This window comes from Canis lupus, chromosome 16 (genome assembly GCF_011100685.1).
Source record: "Canis lupus familiaris isolate Mischka breed German Shepherd chromosome 16, alternate assembly UU_Cfam_GSD_1.0, whole genome shotgun sequence".
In the NCBI taxonomy this organism is placed as follows: Eukaryota; Metazoa; Chordata; class Mammalia; order Carnivora; family Canidae; genus Canis; species Canis lupus.
Window position 1 is genome coordinate 8,020,951 of NC_049237.1, and position 21,666 is coordinate 8,042,616.

General features: G+C 35.7%; 1 protein-coding gene across 6 annotated transcripts in view; it reads left to right on the forward strand.

Annotated features, from left to right (window-relative positions):
* BRAF (B-Raf proto-oncogene, serine/threonine kinase) overlaps positions 1-21,666 on the forward strand; it is a 172,337-nt gene that overhangs the window by 91,446 nt on the left and 59,225 nt on the right. For all 6 annotated transcript variants that reach the window (XM_038559390.1, XM_038559385.1, XM_038559386.1 and 3 more), the window contains 4 exons: positions 14,577-14,680; positions 15,517-15,619; positions 19,946-20,094; positions 21,028-21,147. In XM_038559390.1, coding sequence (XP_038415318.1) covers positions 14,577-14,680; positions 15,517-15,619; positions 19,946-20,094; positions 21,028-21,147 — 476 coding nt within the window. The remainder of the gene's footprint in view (positions 1-14,576; positions 14,681-15,516; positions 15,620-19,945; positions 20,095-21,027; positions 21,148-21,666) is intronic.

Consider the following 21,666-nt stretch of genomic DNA (forward strand, 5'->3'; position numbering starts at 1 on the left):
AAGGCCCTGAAGTGTATAAATAAATTTCAGTCCATAATTATTAGATATAACAAAATGAAAGAATAGTTTTTTCAAACCATTGAGGAAAAAAAATTATCTTTAAAAAAATCACAATTAGATTATCAAAAATTTTTCATCATAGCAGCTGTAGAAGCCAGAAGACAATAGAGTAATCAGAATGCTGAGAAATGCCTATAATTTGCTTAGCTAAAATATGAGTTGAAGGTATAATAGAGGCCTTTCCAGATGAGAATTTACCTTTGCCAGGCTCTGCTTGATGGACCTACCCAAAAATTACTTTAGAAAAACAGTTGAATACATTAAGGAGGGCACATGGTGTGGTGAGCACAGATGTTTTATGCAACTGATGAATTATTCAAAACTACGTCAGAAACTAATGATGTACTCTATGTTGGCTAATTGAATTTAAATATAATAAATAAAGTTGAATACAGAGAAAGGAATGAAAAGTAAGAATTAATCTTAGTAACCTGGAATTGGGCAATGATTTTGTAAATATGACAAAAGTACAATACATAATGAACATATTCATAAATTGGATTTCATTGAAATATAAAATTTATGCTTTTTTTTTTAAGATTTTATTTATTTGAGAGAGAAGAGAGAGAACACAAGCAGGGGATGGGGAACGGAAGAGGGAGAGAGAGAAGCAGGCTCCCCTCAGAGCAGGGAGCCCAATGAGGGCCTTGATCCTGGGGCCCAGGATCGTGACCTGAACCAAAGGCAGGCACCTAACCAACTGAGCCACTCAGGCACCCCAAAAACTATGCTTTTTGAAAAGACAGTGCTAAGAGTACAAAGACAAACCATGGACTAGTCTTTGCAAAAACACATATGTGATTAAGGACGTGTATCCAGAGCATACAAAGAGCTCTTAGAACTCAATAATGAAAACACAAACACCTCAAAAAAATAGATAAAAGTTTTGAACAGATATTTCACCAAGGAAAATATATAGATAGTGAATAAATAAATGAGAAGATGCCAGATGTCATTAGTCACTGGAGAAATGCAAATTTAAAGGCACAAGATAACACTACACACCTACAAGAATGGCTAAAATGAAAGAGTGGCAATGCCAACTAGTGGCAAGGATGTGGAATAACTGGAATTTTCATTCACTGCTGGTATATGGTACATATACACTTTTTAAAACAATTTGATAGTTTTATTTAATACAATTCCTTTTAAAATCCCAACAGTGTTTTTTGCAGAAAAGGAAAAATCTATCCTGTAATTAATGTGGAAGCTTAAGGAATCCTGAAGAACCAAGCAATCTTGGAAAAGAGTAAAGTTGGAGGTCTCACACTTCCTGATCTCAAAACTTACTACAAACCTACAGAATGGCATAGATATACAGACATAAAGATCAATGAAATAAAGAGTCCAGAAATATATTATTATGTATATGGTCAAAGGATATTTGACAAAGGTATCACAACCCCTCAGTGGGGAAAGGACAGTCTCTTCCACAAATGATGCTGGCAAAACTGGATGTGCACATGCAAAACAATGAAGTTGGACCCTTGCCTTACACCACATACAAAGTCCTCTCAGAATGGATCAAAGACATAAATGTAAGAGCTGAAACTATAAAACCCTTAGAATGAAACATAGAGGAAAAGCCTCACAACGCTGGATTTGGCAGTAGTTTCTTAGCTCTGACACCAAAGCACAGGCAACATAGGTAAAAATAGAGAAGTATTTTGTTATACCTCACAAAATTAGAAACACTGAATCAAAGAACACAATCATCTGAGTGAAAAGACAATGCAGAATAAATATTTGCAAATGATATATGTGATAAAGGGTTAATACTCAGAATGTATTTTTGAAAACTCCTACAACTCAATAAAAAAAGAACACCTTAAACAACCCAATTAAGAAAGGAGAGGGGAGGTGAGTAGACATTTCTCCAAAGAGATTTACAAATGGCCAACAAACACATGAAAAGATGCTCAAGAGTAATCATTAGGAATATGCAAATCAAAGCCACAATGAGCTACCACCTCACACCCATTAGAATGGCTACTATCAAAAAGAAAAAAAAAAAAAAAATGAACCAGCCCTGGTGGCTCGGTGGTTTAGCGCCGCCTTCAGCCCAGGGCAAGATCCTGGAGACCCAGGATCAATTCCCACGTCAGGCTCCCTGCATGGAGCCTGCTTCTCCCTCTGCCTGTGTCTTTGCCTCTCTCTCTCTCTCTCTCTCTCTCTCTCTCTGTCTCTGTCTGTCTCTCTCATGAATAAGTAAATAAAATATTTTTTAAAAAAAGAATGAATAGCATGTTGGCAAGGATATGGAGAAATTGGAACCCTTGTGCATTGCTAGTGGGGATATACAATGGTGTGACCACTATAGAAAATGTTTGAGGATTCCTCAAAAACTAAGAAAAGAATTATATTATCCTGCATTTCTGCTTCTGGATATATACACAAATGAATTGAAAGGGCTTCAAAGAGGTTATTTATACACCCATAATTATAGCAGCATTATTCACAATAACCAAAAATGTGTAGTCAACCCAAGTGTCCATCGACAGATGCATGAATAAACGAAATGTGATATATGCATACAGTGGAATATTATTCAACCCTCAAAAGGAAATTCTGACACATTCTACAGCATTGATGAATCTCGAGCCAGTCACAGGAAGACATACTGTATTATTCCACATATATGAGGTACCTAGAATAGTCAATTTCATAAAAACAGAAAATAGGATAGTGGTTATAAGGGGGTGGAGAATTGTTCTTTAATGGTTATAGAGTTTCATTTTTTTCAAAATGAAAACTGTCATGGAGACTGGTTATGAAACAGTGTCCATGTATTTAACATAGCTAACTGTATACTTTAAAGCACTTAAGATGTTAAATTTTATGTTATATGTATTTTGCCACAATTAAAAAAAAATAGTTTGGCAATTTTGTAAAAAGTTAAGCATACACCTAGTATATGATCCAGCCATTCATTCTACTTCTAGATATTTACCAAAGAGAAAGCATATGTCCATACAAAGATTTATACACAATTGTTCTTAGTTGCTTTATTTGTAATACCCTCAAGCTGAGTACAAGCCAAATGTTCATCAACAGATGGTTAAGCAGGCTGTGGTATATCCATAAAATGGAATACCATGTGGACAAAGAGTGCATTACTGGTAGACACAACAACATAGTCAATCTCAAAATAATCATGCTAAGTGAAAGTAGCCAGACAAAAATGAAAATGTATTTTACACCTCTAGTTATATAAAATTCTAGAACATGCAAACTGTTCTCTACTGACAGGTTTTTGTTTTTTTAAGATTGTGTTTATCTGATCGAGCAAGTGTAAAAGCACGGGGAGCAACAGAGGGAGAAGGAGAAGCAGGCCCTCTGCCAAGCAGGGAGCCCAAGGCAGGGCTCCATCCCAGGATCCTGGGATCATGACCTGAGCTAAAAGTAGACACTTCACTGACTGAGCCACTCAGACACGCCTAGTGACAGTTTTAGATCCGTATTTGTGTGGGCCTGGACTGGAGGGGGAGGAATTACATAGGAGCTCAAGGAAACTTTGAGGTGTAATAGAGTACATTAATTATCTTGAATGTGGTGATAATTCATTAGTATATACATAATGTCAAAATGTATCAGACAATATACCTAAATTAATGTAGTTTATTGTAGATCAGTTAAACCTCAAATCTGTTTTTTTAAAAAAAGGAATGAAAAGGGACATCTACCTGGCTTTAGTTGGAAGAATATGTGACTCAGGGTTATGAGTTTGAGCCCCATGTTGGGTATAGAGATTACTTAAATAAAACTTAAAAAGAATAAAAAGTAATGACGAGTTGTTAGTAATGAAAAGAAAATTGGTAGTGTTATTTATCTATTACATGAAATATACTTTAAGAAGAGAAAGAAGTGTTAAGGATGAGGGTCATGCTCTGGCAGGAGAAAAGGATTACCTTTTACTTTATACTTAAACCCTTCTTCCACAGAGCTGTTTCTTTGTGATGCTTAAAATTATTGCTTAGAGTGATTATATCTATTTTATTTAGCTATTTTTCATGATGGATAGTTAAGTAATATTATAATATACATTTAAATACATATATCCTGAAACATTGTGGGAATATTTTTATGTTAGATATCTACAAATAATTACTGGGTAAGGTATACACTCTTAATAGTGTATGAGGCTTACTTTTACCGTGAGACCCTGGCCAATACGGAATGTTAAAATTTAGAAGATATTATTGATCTACTAAAATTTAAAGTATTTCAGGCCTAAGATACACTCATTCATGTATACTTTTCAATACATAAGTCATACAACAACAAAAAGTTAAGGAAAGTATTAGACTCATCCAAGTATCCCGAAACACAACTTGTCCTAAGCCTGTCTTTTTGAATTCATAATTTAAAAGAATTTTTTATAGATTAAGACTTAACTCACGTACAGTTCACTCAAAGGGTGCACTCCAGTGATTTTTAGTCTGTTCACAGTTATACAGATGTTACCACAATCAATTTAAGAATTTTCTCAACATTCCAGGGCAGCCCCGGTGGCTCAGTGGTTTAGCGCCGCCTTCAGCCCAGGGCCTGATCCCAGAGGCCTGGGATCAAGTCCCACGTCAGGCTCCTTGCATGGAGCCTGCTTCTCCTTCTGCCTGTGTCTCTGCCTCTCTCTATCTCTCTCACACTCTCTCTCTCTCTCCCCCCCTCCCTCCCTCTCTCTCTCTCCTTCCCTCTCTCTCTCATGAATAAATAAATAAAATCTTTAAAAAAAAAAAAAAAACTTTCTCAGTATTCCAAAAAAGAAACCCTATATGCATTAGTAGTCACTTATCATTTCTCCCCAACCTTCCCAGCCCTAGGCAACTACTTACTTCCTTTTATCTCTATAGATTTGCCTATTCCTGGACATACCATATAAATGGAATCTTGGAGTGTGTGGTCTTTTGTGACTGGCTTCTTTGATTTAGTGAGTTTCCAGTGTTCTTCCATGTTACAGTGTGATTCAGTCCTTCATGCCTTATTTTATGGTTGACTCATATCCTATTGTTTGTATATACTCCATTGTATTTATCCATCCTGAGTGTTGTTTCCACTTTTTGGCTATTGTGAATAATGCTGCTATGAGCATTCCATGTACAAGTTTTTTTGTGTGGACATATGTTTTCGTTTTTTATTGGATAAATGTCTCTAGTAATCTTTTGAGGAACAGCCAGAATGTATTCCAAAACAGCTGTAGCATTTTACTTTCTCACCAGTACTGTGTGAGGGTTTTAGTTTTTCCATCTCCTCGCCAGGGTATTTATTGTCTTTTTGATTACAGCCATCCTAGTGTGTTTGAAGTGGTGTTTCATTATGGCTTTGATTTGCATTTCCCTGATAGGCTGATGATATTAAGCATCCTTTCATGTGCTTATTGGCTTTCATATATCTGTTTTGGAGAAAGAATTTCCTTTTATATAAATAGTTTTCTATGGCATGCATAGACAAAAATAAAATACCATAGGTCTGAGATAAGAAAAATTATAAGAACTGATGAGCACTGCTCTAATAATAGAAATGGGATGTAAATGGCTAGGATTATTTCTTCTACAGATGGCAAAAGGTACAAGTTCTAAGACTATATATATTTCAGAAGGAGAAAGAATAGAGATTATAGGAATAAAACTTAATGTGTTTTAGATCCAAAAAGAATTGTAGAAGACGAATAAGCCTGAGATTAGAAAGTAAAAGTAAGGTAGACTAAATGAAAGCATTATAATTCTAGGAATATGATAGTAGCTAGCCCCTAGAAGTGTTTTTTTATGACTCTAAAACCAGTACTAAACAAAAAACCATGCTTGAAAATTTTATATCATTTTGCAAAGCAAGGTATTTAATTGATGACTTTGAGTCACCAATTTAGCATTTATTTATTTTTATTTATTTTTTTTTTACCAATTTAGCATTTAGAAAAGAATGTTCATAAGGTTTTTTAAAACCTTTTTATTTAGAAAATGTGTTTATATAGAAAATTATAATGGACAGTATATTAAAATCTGTTTGTTTAGTCACTTCCAATGAACAAATAGGAATTTTTGTCATTTTTCCTTTATACTACACACATATGCAAATGTGGTTCCCTTTTTTTTTTTTTTATAAGATTTTATTTATTTATTCATAAGAGATCAGAGAGGGAGAGAGGCAGAGACACAGGCAGAAGGAGAAACAGGCTCCATGCAAGGAGCCTGACACAGGACTCGATCCCAGGTCTCCAGGATCATGCCCTGAGCTGAAGGTGGCGCTAAACCGCTGAGCCACCCAGGCTGCCCCAAATGTGGTTCCCTTTACCCGTCCCATTACTCTCCTGAAAATCTGCTGTCCCACTGTTTCCCAAGAAGCAGCCACTCTGATAAATAAAATTAATTCCAAAATTTTATACTTTACTAAATATATGTATCTATAAGTATTTTTTAAATTTATGATAGTATGATACTATATACAATATTCAGTACCTTGCCTTTTAGATTTAAAATTATAATTTCAAGGTATACGTATGTATATGTTGATACATATAGGTCTTATTCTTCGAATTTAACTACTATGGAGACTTCCAGCTTCTGAATATACCACAGTTTATCCATTTCCCTATGATGGACATGTAGATTATGTTTAATTTTTTTTGTTATTATTAAAGCCTAAAATACGAACATCTTATACAGGATTCTTTGTATACAAGTAACAAGGTATTTCTAAGTTGTAAAAGTGGAAGTAGATTCCTGGGGCACGGGATAGGCAGATTTGATTCAAAGGTTGTAAAAGAACAAGGAATCTGGAAAAATATCTAAAGCTACTAAGTTAATTTTAGCATCTGTGGAATGGAAGTTCTGAGAGCAGCTTATCAGTGACTAACATTTAGTAGGTGGTCTGTAAATATTTTAGAAGGGATGAGTCTTTGGGGGGGGTGTTTAAAGATTTTATTTATTTCAGAGAAAGAGAGCAAAGCATGAGCAGGGGGAGGGGCAAAGGGAAAAGCAGACTCCCCGTTGATCAGGGAACCACGAGCCGAAGCTGGACTCGATCCCAGGACCCTAGGATAATGACCTGGGCTGAAAGCAGACACTGGATGTTTCAAAAGTATTCCTTCATTGTGCTGTAATTAAAGCAGGAAATATTTGTGGAATGGAAGGGATAAGGAGAAGCTATGTTCTTGCTTTAGCCAGTTTGGGAGGAAACATGAAGAATACATAAAAACACTTTAAGAAAAATGAAAAAGAAAAAAACAACAGCAAAACTTTTAACTTTCTTAATAGCACAAATAAGTAGTTTTAATGAAATAGATTGAGTCAAGGGTCATCACTAGATAGGAGTAAGTGGTAGTACCCCCACAGAATACCCATCCCTCTATTTTTAGCAAAAGCAGAAACCTAAGATCTACACAAGTGAGGAAAGAGAGTGGGGAGGGTGTTAGGTTCTATTTCTTTATAGACAGAAGGAATAATAGTACCCATGGCATAGTGGTTTACAGTTTGTGAAAATGCACTCACATCCTCTCACGGTTTGTGAAGCAAAATACTGTAGAGAGCAGTATTAGATTATGTTGATATTTCAGTTACAGTTTGATATTAATAATATTATGTGGCTGTGGAACCTAGGACATTCTTGAATCCTGGTAAATTCTGTTAGCTTTCACCAACAGTGAAAGGACTTCTTTTTCTGTTACTAGTTAAGTACCTCCCTGTGCAGTACTAATTAATGAAGTAACTGATTAACTTTAGTTTTGATCTTTGATTTGATTTACTTTTATAGCATTTTACTGGTAAAAACTTAGGATGTTTGTAAGTCCTGTGACCACTGGTTCTTTGTTAAATACAATTTGACCAGGATGTCTGGGTGGCTCAGTCAGTTAAGTGTCTGACTCTCGATCTCAGCTCAGGTCTCGATTTCAGGGTCATGAGTTCAAGCCCTGAGTTGGGCTCCACACTGGGCGTGAGACCTACTTTAAAAAATACCTATATCTATATATCTGTCTATCTTGACCTAAAGACATACTACTTAATTCTAAAATTGCTTTTACATTATGAAGTTTTTGTAGCGTAGTCAGCCTCTTTTTACTTTAGTAAGACCATGTTGTAAGCAGATTACATGAAGTTTTTCTTTCAAAACCTAATCATTATAACAGTCCTGAAAAAGGACTTGACATCAGGATACATTATCATAAAATCAGGAAGCCACAAATTTAGATTTATATTCAAAACCCATACATTGGCATGTATATTTTGTGCCAGTTTATGCAAGGAGATCTCAGGGTATCATGCAGTTTATTTAAAGTATATAGTGAAGACTGCATTGCAAAGAATTTAAACTACCAAATTAATCTGCTAGCTCAAATAATATGTTACAATTTGATGGCCATTACTTTAGGAAGGTCTTTTAAGTTTTAAGAAAACATTTCATTATGGAAATTTTTAAGTGTACACAAAAGGAGTAGTGTAGTGAGCCATCATGAACCCATTGATAAAAGATGGTTTATATTCACTTTAAAAACTAATATGTGGGGATCCCTGGGTGGCGCAGTGGTTTAGCACCTGCCTTTGGCCCAGGGCGCAATCCTGGAGACCCGGGATCGAATCCCACGTCGGGCTCCCGGTGCATGGAGCCTGCTTCTCCCTCTGCCTATGTCTCTGCCTCTCTCTCTCTCTCTCTCTCTCTCACTGTGTGCCTATCATAAATTAAATAAATAAAATAAAATAAAATAAAAACTAATATGTGAAAGTTTAGACTAATACATTTTGTTCTGGTCCAAATTATCCTTTGCAAAAATATTCAGGCAGTTACATTGACTCTAGCTCTTTATTAAGATGGGATGCTTGTTTTAAAAATTATTGTAGAAAAAAATTATTTCTCCTTTGATAGCCTAATCAAGGACATTTAATTTTGGAATTTGAAGAATTCCATGCATAAACCTGATTCTTTTGAAAGTATCTTTTCAGTCCTGTCAGCCTTTAAATATGAGACAAATCACTCCTCCCATTTTTGATCATATAATTCTTTCCTGTGGTAATTATATAAAGAAATCTTGTGCCCTCCCATGTTTCTATAATCTTTCTATACATCCAGTTTCCTCTGAAACTTTTAGGTAACTATTTTTATTTGGGAGGTATATGTGTATTTTCTGGGATGTTATGGGTTTTTGTTTTTCTTTAAAGAATTTATTTATTCATGAGAGACATGGAGAGAGAGAGGCAGAGACACAGGCAGAGAGAGAAGCAGGCTCCATGTGGGAGCCTGATGTGGGACTCGATCCTGGTACTCCTGTCTGGATCACGCCTGAGCCAAAGGCAGACACTCAACAGCTGAGCCACCCAGGCGTCCCTTTGCGGTTGCTTTTTAATGTAGCTACAAGCAAATACAAAGATGTATTCTTATTTTTCCACTTCTCTTTGTATACACAAGCTATCATATTATATATATCATTCTGTATTTTGTTTTTAATATTTACATAGACCCTGGAAATGCTCCGTTGCCATATACAGAGAAATTTTAAGTATTATTTTTTTTTACAGCTATAGATTTCAGTGTATAGATGTTTATCAGAATACTATAGTTATACCAAAAAGTGTGCTTGCCTGGATCAAAAGGAAATTTATATATGTAATTTTGATAATAGATACTTTGAAATTTTGAGGGATGCCTGGGTGGCTCTGCAGTTGAGCATCTGCCTTTGGCTGGCTCAGGGCGTAGTCCTGGGATCCAGGATCAAATTCCACATCAGTCTCCCTGTGGGAAGCCTGCTTCTTCCTCTGCCTATGTCTCTGCCTCTCTCTCTGTGTGTGTGTGTGTGTGTGTGTGTGTGTGTGTCTTTCTCATGAATAAATAAATCTTAAAAAAATTTTTTTTTTGCTTTATAGGTCTTGCTTAATTTTGCATTGCTACCTGCAATATATGAGATACCTGTTTACCATAGCCTAATATGATAGAACATGTTGTCAAGCTTTTGGGTTTTTGCCAGTCTGATAATTAAACAAAAATATTTTGGCAAGTTTGAGTTTACTCCTAGTGATACTGAACATCTTTTCATGTTTGAACTTTCACGTCCTTTCCCATTTTTCTATTGGGTTGTTGGTCTTTATCTCATATTTTTAGCTCTTTATATATTAGGAAGATTACATGCATGTTATAGGAGTTGCAGATATTTTTTATCAGTTTGCTTTTGTCTTTTGACTATGCTCATAAGTTACAAATATATTTTTCATAGTTTGTATATGTCTTTAGACTGCTTATAATTTGTTTTGCCATCTAAAAGATTTTTAGTTTTTTGCAGTTTCTTTTATGGCAGATTTTGCATCATAGTTATAAAGGCCTTCTTAACTAGAGGTTATAAAGGATTTTGCCATGTTTTCTTCCAGTATTTTATGGTTTGTCTTTTCCTTCCTTTTTTTCAACATTTAAATTTTTTACTTATTTGGAGTTTTCCCTAGTCTACAGTATGAAATACGGATGAACTTTTTAACTAGATTGGTTCCAGTTGTCTCAGTATGGACATCTTTACCCTATTTCAGATGCTGCCTTAATTTTATTCTAATTTCCTTTATGTATTAGAGTCTGTTTTTGTCTTTTTATTCTGTTCCATTAGTCTGTCAGCCTGTTGAACTGGCTCTATCAATTAAGGAGCAAATAGTTACAAAAAATCAGCCTACAGTAGTGAAATGAAAGACTTATCACTTTCCCTTATTGCTAAGAGTGGAAAGGCATATTTTTGCCTGCTGATGAAATAGACATATACTTTGGAATTAAGCGTAATTAGAAGATACATGACAGGATTGCATAAGGGAGTGCTCGCTTCGGCAGCACATATACTAAAATAGGATTGCATAAGGGAAGTTACCAAAGGAACTAAGGGGTAGTAGATAGCCATGGTTCACTTGTAACCTTATATGCCTTGTTATGGTATTTGAAATTTCCCCTATAAGAACTGGAAAATTGTAGGAACTTGAATTTTGCCCCATAAATTATGAAAAATTGGAGCAGACTAATGAAATATAAAATTACATTTTTTTTAAAGATTTTATTTATTCATGAGAGAGAGAGAGAGAGGCAGAGACATAGGCAGAGGAGGAAGCAGGCTCCATGCAGGGAGCCTGATGTGGGACTCGATCCTGGAACTCCAGGATCACACCCTGGGCTGAAGGCAGGCGTTAAACTGCTGAGCCACCCGGGGATCCCCTAAAATTACATTTTAGAATGAAGTTCTAAATCTGAATTCAGTGGGCTTCTCAACAGTCTATACATGAGCTTCAGGTTCTATGGACCCCTGAAATTTTATGTGTCAGAGCATCTAAGACCAGAATCTCAGAAGTCTTTTTTTAGGTGGGGGAGGGGCAGAGGGAGGAGAGAGAATCTTTTTAAATTTTTTTATTTAAATGAAATTAACTTTTTTGAAAGATTTTATTTATTCATGAGAGACACATGCAGAGAGAGAAGCAGAGACACAGGCAGAAGAAGAAGCAGGCTTCATGCATAGAGCCTGCTGTGGGACTCAATCTTGGGACACCGGGATCATTCCCTGAGCCAAAGGCAGACAGACACTCAACCGCTGAGCCACCCCGACGTCCATGAGCATGGAACGTTTTTCTGTTTCTTTGTGCAATCCTCTATTTCTAGGTGTCCTATAGTTTTCAGTACAATTCATTTGCCTCTTTGGTTAGGTTTATTCCCAGGTATCTAATGGGTTTTGGTGCAATTGTAAATGGGATTGATTGCTTATTTTCTTTTTTTCCATCTCATTGTTAGTGTATAGAAATGCAGGTAACTTCTGGGCATTGGCTTTATATCCTGCCACTTTGCTGAATTCCTGTGCAAGTTCTAGCAATTTTAGGGTAGAGTCTTTTGGGTTTTCCACATAGAGTATCATGTCAGGAGAGACTTTTAAGCAGGCTCCATGCCCAGTGTGGAGCCCAGTGTTCAGGGCTCAGTCTTACGACCTTGAGATCATGACCTGAGTCAAAAGAGTCAGAAGCTTAACTGACTGAGCCCTCCCAGGCACTCCAAATTCTCAGAAGTCTTTGACATACACACACAAGTTAAAAATACCTTTTTTAGAAAGATTCCTCTGGTTACATGGAATAGGGTTTAAAACTAAAGATAGGGTTGCTGGGATCCCTGGGTGGCGCAGCGGTTTGGCGCCTGCCTTTGGCCCAGGGCGCGATCTTGGAGACCCGGGATCGAGTCCCACGTCGGGCTCCCTGCATGGAGCCTGCTTCTCCCTCTGCCTGTGTCTCTGCCTCTCTCTCTCTCTCTCTCTCTCTCTGTGACTATCATAAATAAATAAAATCTTTAAAAAAATAAATAAATATAGGGTTGCTAATCAAGAAGTTTTTGCATAAAGTATGCAAAATATAAGTAGCAGAGCCTATCAAAATACAAACAACATTTTTGACAGAAGTGGAACAAATAATCCTAAAATTTGTATGAAACCATGGAAGATCCCCAAATAGCTAAAGGAATCTTGAGAAGGAAGAACAAAGCTGAAGATATCAAATTCTAGAATTCAAGATGTACTGTAAAGCTATAGTAATCATACCATGTATGTAGTACTGGCACAAAAATAGACACGTAGGGCAGCCCCGGTGGCTTAGTGGATTAGCACCACCTTCAGCCCAGGGTGTGATCCTGGAGACCCGGGATTGAGTCCCACATCGGACTCCCTGCATAGAGCCTGCTTCTCCCTCTGCCTGTGTCTCTGCCTCTCTCTCTCTCTCTCTCTCTGTCTCCATGTGTCTCATGAATAAATAAATGAAATCTTTAAAAAAAAAAATAGACATGTAGATCAATGGAACAGAATAGAGAGCCTAGCTATAAGCCCATGTTTATATGGTAAATTAACCTATGACAAAGGATGCAAGCACGAACAATGGGGAAAAGATAGTCTCTTTAATAAATGGTGTTGGGAAAACTGAACAGCTATATGCAAAACAATGAAACTGGACCACTTTCTTATACCATATACAAAAATAAATTCAAAATGGATTAAAGACCTAAGTATAATGCCTGAAACCATAAAACTCCTAGAAGAAACATAGTTTTCATATCATCATTTCATCAAACATATTTGATATCTCCTTAGCTGATCTAGTTCTTCCTCCTCAAGAAAAACAAAAGCAAAAATTATTGGGACTATACCAAAATAAAAGGCTTTTACACAACAAAAGGAACAAGGCAACCTACTGAAGTAAGAGAAGATATTTGCAAATGCTATGTCTGATAAGGGGTTAATATTCACAATACATAAAGAACATACAGCTCAACACCAAAAATTCCAAATAATCTAATTAAAAATTAGGCAGAGGACCTGAATAGATATTTTTCCAAAGTAGACCTACAGATGGCCAACAGACACAGGAAAAGATGTTCAACATTGCTAATCGTTAGGAAAATGCAAATCAAAACCACAGTGAGGGTTGCCTGGCTGGCTCAGTCAGTAGAGTATGTGACTTTTTTTTTTTTTTTTTTAAGATTTTTAAAATTCATTTATTCATGGGAGACACAGAGAGGCAGAGACACAGGCAGAGGGAGAAGCAGGACTCCCCGTGGGGAGCCCAGTGCGAGGCTCGGTCCCAGGACCCTGGGATCATGACCTGAGCTGAAAGTAAATGCTCAACCACTGAGCCACCCAGGTGCCCTGGGTATGCAACTCTTGATCTTGGGATTGTAACTTAAAAATAAAACCTATTAAAAAAAAAAAAGAAAAACAATGAGATAACACCTATGCTGGTCAGAATTGCTAAAATCAAAAGTGTCAGCGAGGATGTAGAATGTAGAGAAAAAAGAGTTACCATATGCTATTGATGAGACTACAAATTGGCACAGTCACTGGAAAACAGTATGGAACTTCCTCAGAAAAATAAAAATAGAAAAACAAACAAAAAACAGAATCCGACCTACAGCTACAGAGATCAAACTAGGGATATTCTATTCCCCAGAAGGGAAGAGAATAGAGGGATAGGCAAAATGGATGAAGGGAAGTAGTAGACGTGGGCTTCCAGTTTTGGAATTAATAAGTCATAAGGATGAAAGGCAAAGGGAGTGTAATTAGTGATATTATTATAATGTTATATGGTGACAGATACTAGCTATACTTGTGAGCATAGAGTATTGTATAGAGAAGTTGTATCATGTGGTATACCTGAAACTGATACGATGTGTGTCAACTATATTCAAATTTAAAAAAATTTTTAAATTGATTTTGCTTTAAATGTTGACATGCTAATTCTTAATGGTGGGTATATAGGAACCGGTTGTCTTTTTATATGTTAAAATATTTCATAATTTTAATAAGCAAAATCAATTTTGCTTTAAGTTGGTGAATAATAGATACTTCAGTCATAATTTTCCTTTAGTATCAAGTTAGCTTTACAAATGATGTTATTATCTGACAGAGTGATCATATGACATTTTAAAGGTATTGTAAAGTATTGACCTTTTTTAAATGTTGTGGAAAAATATATAATTTATTCCCTTTATCTCATATTATATATATATATATATATATATGGATATATATATATATGATACCATAGGTACCCGCAAGATGTGGAGTTACAGTCCGGGACAGTCTAAAGAAAGCTCTGATGATGAGAGGTCTAATCCCAGAGTGCTGTGCTGTTTACAGAATTCAGGATGGGTATGGTTTGTATGTGATGTGAAATTTTGTTTAAAAAGGAAAAAAAAAACCCTCAGACCTTAAACTTTGGGTTTTCTGTAGCATCTTTACCCAAACCCAAGGTATTGAAATTTAACTTTAGAAAAATATATTAAGTTAGCCTAAAGAAAACCTTGTAGGCCTTTTGAGGAGTGAACATTAGGTATTTTGTGTGATGATAGTGTTATTCTGATGAAATGACTATTTGGAGTCTGAGATTCTTATAATTTTTGAACCATTTAAAATGTGGCTTATTTGAATAATGGACTCTTCCCCCATGCCCATATTTTTAATATAAACTCATAGTTTCACAAAAGGCTTATCAAAATTAATATTTTAAGCTATTTTTCTTTCAGAAAAGTATCTAAAATTGTGCCAGGACCCCCCAAATTTTGAATCCTGTTTTTAAAAAAAATATCCTTTTGGATATTGTTGTCCCTTGAGTACTCTTTTTTTTTTTTTTTTTTTTTTTAATGGATAGATAAATCCGTAGCTGTGATTCTTTTTTTTTTTTTTTTTTTTGGAGGGGGGACCTTAGGAACAATCAATTTTCTGCTGTTGTAGGTCTTTTCTGGAGCTGGCTTGAAGAAAAGAGTACATCTCTTTACCCTGCTGTTTGTCCAAGAGTGATACATTTATTTGGGGTAAACTTAAAAATTAATTTATTGCCATTTAAATTTCTAACGATGGAAGACTAGGGAGCCAAACCTCCCTCACCATTACTAGCCCCTCAATAACCAATTTTCATGTCTTCAGCATGAGGTATATGAAGATTTTTAGGTGTGATAACCAAGAAAGGCTGTGTCTACACTTTTCAGAGAGAAGAAACCGATTGGCTGGGACACTGATATTTCCTGGCTCACTGGAGAGGAATTGCATGTAGAAGTGTTGGAAAATGTTCCGCTTACCACACACAACTTTGTATGTACTTTTACATTTTTTCCAAATGTCAAAAATGTACAAGTTCTTGCACATGAATTTTTACTTAGGGAATATGAAATATGGATGAATAATTTTGGGGTTGGTATTTTACCTAAGTTGAAAATCCATTCTGTTCTTTAAAAAGCTTATATTTAGGGATCCCTGGGTGGTGTAGCGGTTTAGCGCCTGCCTTTGGCCCAGGGCGTGATCCTGGAGACCCAGGATCGAATCCCATGTCGGGCTCCCAGTGCATGGAGCCTGCTTCTCCCTCTGCCTGTGCCTCTGCCTCTCTCTCTCTCTCTCTCTCTCTGTGTGTGTGTGTGACTATCATAAATTAAAAAAAAAAAAAAAAAAAAGCTTATATTTAAATAAAGAGTTTTATTTTCTTCTTAATTTGGAAAAAACAATATATGTTTTTCAATAAAAGGAACTGAAAAGATAATCTGAATAGTACAAAAGTATATCAAGTGTAGTCTTCCAAACTCCTTCTACTTATACAAATGTGTGCTTATACCCGGGAGCCAAGAGCTCTCTCCATTCTCTTTTTCCTCCCTTCCTTTAATTTCCATTTCTTTCCTTAAACCAAAAAAGAACATTCCTGTTCTGTGTGATAGTCTTCATCTTTTAAAAAAGAAAAAAAATGAACAGTGTATCATGGACATCTTTCCACATCAGTACACCTGGTTTCATATTTACAGAGATTGCATAATAGTCCATAAGAACATAAATTCAATATACTTAACCATCCTCTACTAATATAGACATCTAAGTTTTTAAAAAATCTCTCTTGTACGAAGGACTATACAGAATCTTGCATTCATCATAATACACTTGTGTGTTTCTGAAGGATGAGTTAATGGAAGTGAAATAACTCTCCACGAGGACCTCTCCCTTCATCTGGTTTTTGCATTTGCTGGAACCTAGCCTAGGCTAAGTGTCACCAGCATGATAACTGGAACAAGGGTCATCTTTACCTCAGTGATGAGAGTATAGTGCCCAGAGCTTGAGAACCTGCAGAAGCCAGGAGTAGAATGATCTAGAAGACAGGAATGCATTTCTTACTTTCTATCATATATGGAATTTTGAGCATAGTTTATTTTTTCTAGATGGATAGTTATTGCTACCCCTTTGGTATCAGGTGCTCTCCCGTGTGTTTTGGTGATCAGTACAGCTGGACTCCTAAAGCAGATGAATAATGAGCTGATTTCCTTGGGGGTTTGTGCTTTCAGTGCTCCATTAGTGGTGAATAATGGTGAATAATTTGTGCTTCAGTAAGGCATCTTTTCAGTGAGTGTTGTCAATCAGATTTACTATGTAGCAGATAGTTTTGAAATAATGACCCAGCAAGTTCATTACTATAGATTTTTTAATTTGTAGAATTTCAAGTGGATAAATCTGAAGATAATTTTAAGTTTTTAGAAATCCAAAAATGGTAGAGCTTACATTTCATGAAGATTACTATTTTTCTTGGCTAAAAAGTAGTTAAAAGGAGGTAAGAAAACCTAAGTTGTTAACCATAAAATGGTGTTAGAGTAGTGCCTCAGGAAGGTCCTTGCCACAAGAGGATAATGAAAACAAGCTGCAGCCTAGTTCCAGAGTATGGAAATCCTCACAACACAGTTGGAGACCTGCCAGTAAATATTTATTAAGAACTTTCCATTTGCCAACACTGTGTCTGATCTGGGACTATAACAATGAATAAGAAAAACAATATCCCTGCCTTAGAGTAGAGAGAGAGATGTTTTGATAAGAACATTTCATAAACACTCTTAATTACTGTGTATGGATAAAGTACAGTAGATGCACAGAGTAGAAACTCCTAACCTGGGCTTGGAGGAGTCAGGAAGTTTTCCCAAAGGAAGAACTCTCTAAGCTAAGGCCTGATGGATGAGGGAATAGCAGATGGAGTGAAGAGAAGAGAGGAAACAGAAAGCACAGACTACTTTTCAGTTTTGAAAGAATGTCAGGGGGGATGGTATAAAGTTGTAGAGGAGATTGTTATAGTGTAGCAAGAATTATGGTTAGAATAAGAAGAATCCAGCTCCTAGAAGTCCTTGTAAGGCTTGTTAAAGATTTGGACTTCTCTTTAAAAAATTGGAAATTAATTGTAAGCAGGAGAGACGTGATTGGATTTGTGTCTTAGAACAGTTGCTCTGAGTGTCATGTTGAGGCAAGAGTAAATGCATGTGTTCTGCTTAAGAAAGGGAGAGAACTTCTCTCTTTCTCTGTGCTGGGTTTGGTGGCTACTTCAGAAATGCTGCTTATGTCTCCCAGTTTCCTAGAGTCCATTATTAAAAGCAGTTCCTTAGATATTTGCCTACATTCCAGGAGTCCCTGGGAACTGGCAGGGTGAAGGCAGCAGGAAAAGCAGAAAAATAAGAAAGTATACCTTCCTGTACTCACTTGTATTGACAAAGATATATTCCCAGAAACAATTATATGTCACAATTTATTCTCAAATACATTCCCACATTTGCTTCTCCTCATTTCCACTCCTCTCTGTTTTCTTCTCTCTTCCCCTCCTGCACTGTCTGGGTTTTATTTGTTTGTTTTTTTCCTCCTTTACATACACAAACAGTCTGGTACGTAGAGTTTTAGAAGTCAGTAGCAGGAAGAAAGACTGCAAATGAGTAGATGAATGAAAAGAGAAATTAGAGCTTCATGAAACTCAGCAGATTATTAGGTGAGTGAGAAAGGGTTAGTTAGCAAAGAGAATCAAGTGATGATAAATGCTGATTCTTGTGAACATGTTTTGTATTTTTCTGTGCTCTATTTTCTGAGATTCTCTGAGAAATGTAAAAAACGCTTGCTTTGGCAAATACCAGCCACATAAATGTTAAATTACTCTACTATCTTGTATGTCCAAAGACAAACGGAAAAGCCACAAAGCTAAAAAAACAAGGAATTTGGCTTTTATGTCCTCTAGAAAGTGATACATAAACCAAAAGGTGAAGAAAACAAGAGCCACTTTTAAAAATTACCTGAATGTTCTCAAAAAGCTAGAAAGCATGAATTGCCAAGATACCATTTTCTTGATGAGACATTATTTTTAAATAACTTTTTATCCTGTTAAATGCATGTTTATTGTAAAGAGTTTGGTAAGTTGTGGCTATTGAAATCAACCTAACGAATCATGAGAGCAAAGACATATAATAGAAAGTCCTGGTGTACATTATAGTCGGGGTACTGTTAAATGAATATAGGTATGTTCTCGGTCATAATATAACGTGTATTTCTTACTATTGTTCATGATTTAAACTGTCTGGGAAACAGAAATGAATTGAGAATATACACAACAAAGACAAAGGACAAAATAGAGTCACCTGTGCCCTAACCACTCTGAAATAGCCACTGTTAACATTTTGGTATTTTTCTTATGTTTTCTGCTTATTCAAAACAAATACTCTAAAAATAATTTCTGGCTTCAGTAGTTACCAGGATGGAGCCTCCCTAACATGTTTTTGGTTTTTTTTTTTCCCCAGTGTAACCCCTGAGTAGATCATTTGCCTTCTGACCTAGGGTTCTTTCATGGTGCCTTTTAAGTTTCTTGTAGAGCAATGTTCACAAATTTAGATGTTTGGATCCTCTAACAAACTGATAATTTGTAAAAGGTGTTCATATTGATTTTCCTGTCCCTTATCCTAGTTAATTTCTGTTTTAAAGCTCTTTGGTGATTATCTCATTATTACCAAATGGTAACTTTAAGCTACAGTTCCTTACTTTATCAACTGCTGTTACCATTTACCATTTGGTAACTTCTGTTACCAAAGGAAATTAGCTCATTTGTAGCTTTACAATCTTTCTTCTTCCTCCTTCCCCTCCTTCAGGTGATTTTTGGGTTTTTTTGTTGTTGTTGTTGTTGTTGTTGGTTTGTTTTTTGGGCAGGTTCCTGTATTGGATACCTTTGTAACTTTAAATAATATACCATTGTTTCTTATTCTGTCAACACCAGTAAGCATTTCTTAACTCCTTTCCTTGTGCAGTTGTTAAAGTGTGCCCTTACCTTCCGTTCACTCCTACTCCCTCCTTCTGTTTATCATCTCTTTAACTTTCATGGAGTCAAGCTTGAAAATAGTTTCTAGTTTTTTATTAACTTCCCATCTTTTTTGCTTCTTTTTAAATCGTATATTAGGTGGGAGGTAAAAACATATAGTCTATTGTCTTGAACCCCCTGGTTTTCATATTAGTATCTTAGTGTGTAAAACGGTTCTTGTGATATGAACATAATTAAAGATTTGTTATTTTAACCAGGAGAGTAAATAAGTTGATTTCTAAAAAGATTCTTACAAGTTTTTGAAATTCTCTATGATGTTTTCTACTTTGCAGGTACGGAAAACTTTTTTCACCTTAGCATTTTGTGACTTTTGTCGAAAGCTGCTTTTCCAGGGTTTTCGCTGTCAAACATGTGGTTATAAATTTCACCAGCGTTGTAGTACAGAGGTTCCACTGATGTGTGTTAATTATGACCAACTTGAGTAAGTAATCAAAAAAAAAATCTCTTTTCTGTCTACATTTTACTTTTCTTGATGTAAAACTAACTTATCTTAGGGTGTGGGAATTTTCTGTGCAGTAGAATTACAGAGAATTTAGAAAGGATGGCTAGAGAATACTGTGTAGTATAGCCAGTACTACTCTCCCAAACTGTAATTCTGATTCAGCTATACATTTCATTTATGTCTTATATCTTCTTTTAATTAATAAAGATCCCTTGCCCATAGACATCATTTTTAGATGGTTTTGGGAGGAGAATGGGTGTGATTTTAATTAAGTTAACCGTTATATTTTTGGATCACAGATCAGGGATTCTGGTTCTGTCACTATTTTATAAATTATATATATTCTCTCTCTCTTTCTCTCTCCTTCAACCTTCCCTGCCCAGTTTATTTAAAAGTAAGATATAAAATCTTTGTGCCCAATGTATCTCTTTCTAAAATTTCTATTTGCTTTATGCCAGAGTTTCTCTAAGAGTTAAGACTGAGTCTGTTGTAATCTTTTGTTGTTGCTGCTGCTGCTGCTGCTATTAAGGTCTTAAAACTTTTCTTAATCACTTGAGCAAAGAGAATTTAACTCTATGAAGTATATTATAATGACATCATCTAACTGAGATGGTAGATAAATTTTCTTCTAATTCCGTAACCATAAAGCATGATTTACCCCCTCTAATATGTAGAAATTTGCTGTATAGAGAATTAGTTTTAGATTATGAGCTTGCCTCTAAAAGTACAATGTAATTTTTAAAAAATAAGCCTTTAGGCAAAAATACAACTAATTGAATTTAACAATCATTTCTGAAAGTGGAATTTGATCTCAAATATTTCTTTTAACTCTATATGTATTCTGGTGTATGCAGCTTCTGGGTTTTGCACAAGTTAGGTTTGTTTTGTTTTGTTTTTGTTTTTGCCTCACAGTTTGCTGTTTGTCTCCAAGTTCTTTGAACACCACCCAATACCACAGGAGGAGGCCTCCATAGCAGAGACTGCCCTTACGTCTGGATCATCCCCTTCTGCTCCCCCCTCCGATTCTCCTGGGTATGATTTGACTCCTGCTGTTCAATGACAATGCTATTTGAGCTGGTTTCTTTTGGATTTGTTGGTTAATTATAAACCTTTCCAACACTTGGATTATTGAATTAAGGATTTTTCTTTGGGTAACTTATCCCATAGGCAAATATGTACATCCATTTGGTAAGATACCTAAGATTAAAACTAACATAGACTGCTTCTGGACCAGTCTTAAAAAAATCAAGTAATATCATTTAGAGTCCCTGGCTTGTGCTCATCACTGTATTAGGTAATATCAAATATAAAAGTTTATGATTCCTATTTAGAAAAGTAGCATTGACCCATGAGACAATGGCAAACATTTTAAAAATAGTGTATAATTAGTTTGCAAATTCTGACATGGTATTTTAAACAATGTGAGGACATAAATAGTATCATGTATACTATAGACGGGGAATAGTGAGAGTAGTTAATAACATTTAATGAAGATTTGAACTGGACCTTCAAGAATTCAGAATTTTAATGAGCCCAGGGAATAAAAAGCAT